Source organism: Sapajus apella, unplaced genomic scaffold (assembly GCF_009761245.1).
Source record: "Sapajus apella isolate SASKATOON/1434 unplaced genomic scaffold, GSC_monkey_1.0 scaffold23, whole genome shotgun sequence".
Classification (NCBI taxonomy): domain Eukaryota; kingdom Metazoa; phylum Chordata; class Mammalia; order Primates; family Cebidae; genus Sapajus; species Sapajus apella.
Window position 1 is genome coordinate 3,247,625 of NW_022436963.1, and position 3,900 is coordinate 3,251,524.

At 54.8% G+C, this 3,900-nt stretch overlaps 1 protein-coding gene across 3 annotated transcripts in view; it reads left to right on the plus strand.

The window, feature by feature from the left end:
- GRM2 (glutamate metabotropic receptor 2) overlaps positions 1-3,900 on the plus strand; it is a 14,301-nt gene that overhangs the window by 4,895 nt on the left and 5,506 nt on the right. For all 3 annotated transcript variants that reach the window (XM_032290032.1, XM_032290033.1, XM_032290034.1), the window contains one exon: positions 2,393-3,230. In XM_032290032.1, the coding sequence (XP_032145923.1) occupies positions 2,393-3,230 (838 nt within the window). The remainder of the gene's footprint in view (positions 1-2,392; positions 3,231-3,900) is intronic.

A 3,900-nucleotide genomic window follows, 5' to 3' on the forward strand; every position in this document is an offset into this window, starting at 1 on the left:
TCACTCTGTCTCCCAGGCTGGAGTGCAATGGCATGATCTTGGCTCACTGCAACCTCTGCCTCCCGGGTTCAAGCGATTCTCCTGCTTCAACCTACCAAATAGCTGGGATTATAGGCGAATGCCACCACGCCCAGCTAATTTTTGTATTTTTAGTAGAGACGGAGTTTCACCATGTTGGTCAGGCTGGTCTCAAACTCCTGACTCCAGGTGATCCACCCACTCAGCCTCCTAAAGTGCTGGGATTACAGGCATGTGCCATTGTGCCTGGCCCATAAGGCTTTCTATTTTTAGGTTTACCATGGAAATTTAATGAGTTGATCCATGCACAATACGTATCAGGGGGCCTGGAAAGTCATAAGGGCACAGTTGATATTAGCTGCTATTATTTTTAAACTATATTATGGATGAGGAAACCAAGGCTCAGAGAGAGAGAGAGGTGGGCCACATTCAAGGCAGTGGTGGAGGGGAGCTATGGAATCGGCTCTGGGCCAAGGGACTCTCCTGATTTGTCAGATCATCTCTGCCTGAATTGGAGAGTGGTAGCCAGATAGATAGAAGCCAGGAGTGGCCAGAGGAAAGTATCAGGGTAGGGGAGTCAGGAGGAAGATAAACAGAATGTGTGTCGGGCGAAGGTACTAGAGAGTCTTCAGGGGCACAGGATTTGAGGGGGTGGGAAGGGTGGGGAGCCAGCTCCCCTGCCCTCTGCCTCCTACTCTCCCACAGGGGCCAGAAGAGGGTGCCCTGTGGCTCAGCTTCAGCAGAGGCTGCTGGCCTCACTGACACCCCTCTGCTGCTTGCAGGGCTGTGCCCAGCTGTGATCCTCTTACTCTCTGGGTCCTAGCTCTCACTCAGATTCCCACTTGCCAAGTGCCCAGCACAGGCTGCTGGAAAATGTGGCTGGAGCTAGGATCAGGGCTGGGGGACATAAGGTAGGCCTTGGCTGGGCCTCAGCTTCCTTTAGGAGAGTGACTGAGGCCACTGCCATCAAGGAGAGGGACAGGCACCCTGTCCTGAAACAGTTGTTCAGGAGAAATGGAGCAGAAGGAGGAAACAGAATCCTGGAGTCAGCTTCTGGCCTGGGTTTGGGGAGGCCTGGCGGCTCCATCCACTGCTGGGAGTAGATTGTCTGTCCTGCTAGTTTTAGTCACCGGAGAAGGCTAGGCAGCAGCCTGGGAAGATGTCGCTATGCGAGCATCTACATCTGCAGCCCTGGGTGGGGGCAGGGATGAGTGGGCGGCCTCCTACCTGCTGCTGTCTTCCAGGGCCTCTGCTGATGTCTTCTCCACAGTACTCTTTAGGGCCCATGCATTTATCTCTAGGAGTCCAGTCATCTCCTTGCCATCCTGAGCTGCCTGCCTCCTGGAGCAGGGCCCATGCCTCTGCAGCGGTCTGCTTCTCCCTTGTCCTGATCAACACAAGGCTAGCCCGTCATCCATAGGCTGCACCTGCCTGTCAATATTTCCCCTCATGACTACTCCTTCTCTCTTGCCCATGTCTCTGTCATCTTCCCTTTGCCAGGCACTGTGGCCTCCCATGCATGATCATTTTTTTTTATCCTCTCAGCAGGCTTGTAGGGCAGGGATGTGAAACCGAGGCTCAGGGAGATTTGCCAACTCTAGGGGCCCAAAGGTAGAACGTGTGGGAGGGGAAGAGACGTTGAGCCCTAGACTGTCAGAGCTATAGCCTATATCCTGTTGCAACACAGGACTCATCCCTGTGCTGTAGAATCTGGGTCATGCTCTGCTTTCACCCACCCACCCTCTACGAGGCCCTTGGCTGGATCCCACTCCTGTGGGACCTGAGGGTGGTCAATGGGGTGCCTGGCAGTCAGTGGTAGATCAGGAACCTTGTTTATTTAAGACTAGGTATCCAGTGGAGACCAAGCCTTGGACTATTAGGGTTATGGGACCCTGAGATCTGGGTCTTTCTTCTTAGGGGTACCTTTTCCTTCTTTCTGTATCATTCAGTCAGATTGATTCTGGGGAAGGGCTACCTACCCTCAAATAGGTAGAGAACAGAGGAGCCCTGAGCAGCCAGATGCCATCTCGTGCCTCCCTCTGCCCCGGTGTAGACAGGTGCCAATCTCCCTCAACCCAGGCCTTCCCTTGACCCCCTGCCATGTGTTTAAAAGGGGTTGGCAGAGGGGATCAGGTGTGGCTCATGACCCTGGTGTCTCAGCCCTGGGTCTTCTCTCTCTCAGCCCTTCGGAAGAGAGAAAAAACTCCCTACCCCAGAAAGAAGACTGTCAAGTCAGGGTGCAGGCCTGTAGAGAGGAGCCCTTAGGGCTGAGCCTGCAGACACTTGACACTAAGACCTGCTAGCTGTGTGGGGTGCACCTGTCTCTAGCATTTGACCCAGCCTCTGATCTTTGCCTTCTCTACCTATCCCCCAGGTGGCCAACCTCTTGCGGCTATTTCAGATCCCGCAGATCAGCTACGCCTCCACCAGTGCCAAGCTGAGTGACAAGTCACGCTATGACTACTTTGCCCGCACAGTGCCCCCTGATTTCTTCCAAGCCAAGGCCATGGCTGAGATTCTCCGCTTCTTCAACTGGACCTATGTGTCCACTGTGGCATCTGAGGGCGACTATGGCGAGACAGGCATTGAGGCCTTTGAGCTAGAGGCTCGTGCCCGCAACATCTGCGTGGCCACCTCGGAGAAAGTGGGCCGTGCCATGAGCCGCGTGGCCTTTGAGGGCGTGGTGCGAGCCCTGTTGCAGAAGCCCAGTGCCCGCGTGGCTGTCCTGTTCACCCGTTCTGAGGATGCCCGGGAGCTGCTTGCTGCCAGCCAGCGCCTCAACGCCAGCTTCACCTGGGTGGCCAGTGATGGCTGGGGGGCCCTGGAGAGTGTGGTGGCCGGCAGTGAGAGGGCTGCCGAGGGTGCCATCACCATCGAGCTGGCCTCCTACCCCATCAGTGACTTTGCCTCCTACTTCCAGAGCCTGGACCCTTGGAACAACAGCCGGAACCCCTGGTTCCGCGAATTCTGGGAGCAGAGGTTCCGCTGCAGCTTCCGGCAGCGAGACTGTGCAGCCCACTCTCTACGGGCCGTGCCCTTTGAGCAGGAGTCCAAGATCATGTTTGTGGTCAATGCAGTGTACGCCATGGCCCATGCGCTGCACAACATGCACCGTGCCCTCTGCCCCAACACCACCCGGCTCTGTGACGCCATGCGGCCAGTCAATGGGCGCCGCCTCTACAAGGACTTTGTGCTCAACGTCAAGTTTGATGGTAATGGTGCTGGCCACTGGCCTGCTGGCTGTCAGAGGATGAGGGGAAGCAGGTCTTCAGGTTCCATTCCTTTGCTAAGGAAACCGTATAGTGAAAGTAAAGGACTCACCCAGGGGTGGCTGGCATCAGAGCCAGAACAAGGATGCTAGGCAGAGAGGACTCCAACTGAAGCAGGGGCTGAGGGTTCAATTTCTTCCAGAGAGTAGACCCCTGGCCTGGTCCTGCCATTTTGAGGGTCTCTGGCTCCTCCCTGGGCCTTGCCTTCTACCTTCTGTCTCCTTATCTTGCCAGGGGTGGAGACCAGGAGACCTCAAGCAGCCCATTCTCAGGCAGCAGTGAGAGTCAGAATCAGTCTGCCTTGAGGGTGAGCATCAGGATGACACTCTCTATTCAGGAAAAATGTCTCTTTCTTTCCTTCCTTCTGTCCTTCCTTCCTTCCTTCCTTCCTTTCTTTCCTCTTTCCTTCTTCTTTCTTTTTTCTTTATTTCTCTCTTTCTTTCTCCTCTCTCTCCCTCCCACTCTTTCTCTTTCTCCCTTTCTGTCTTTCTCTTTCTCTCCTCCCTCCCTTCTTTCTTCCTTCCTTCCTCCCTTCCTCCCTCCCTCCCTCCTTCCTCCTTTCTTTCTCTTTCTTTCTTTCTTTCTTTCTTTCTTTCTTTCTTTCTTTCTTTCT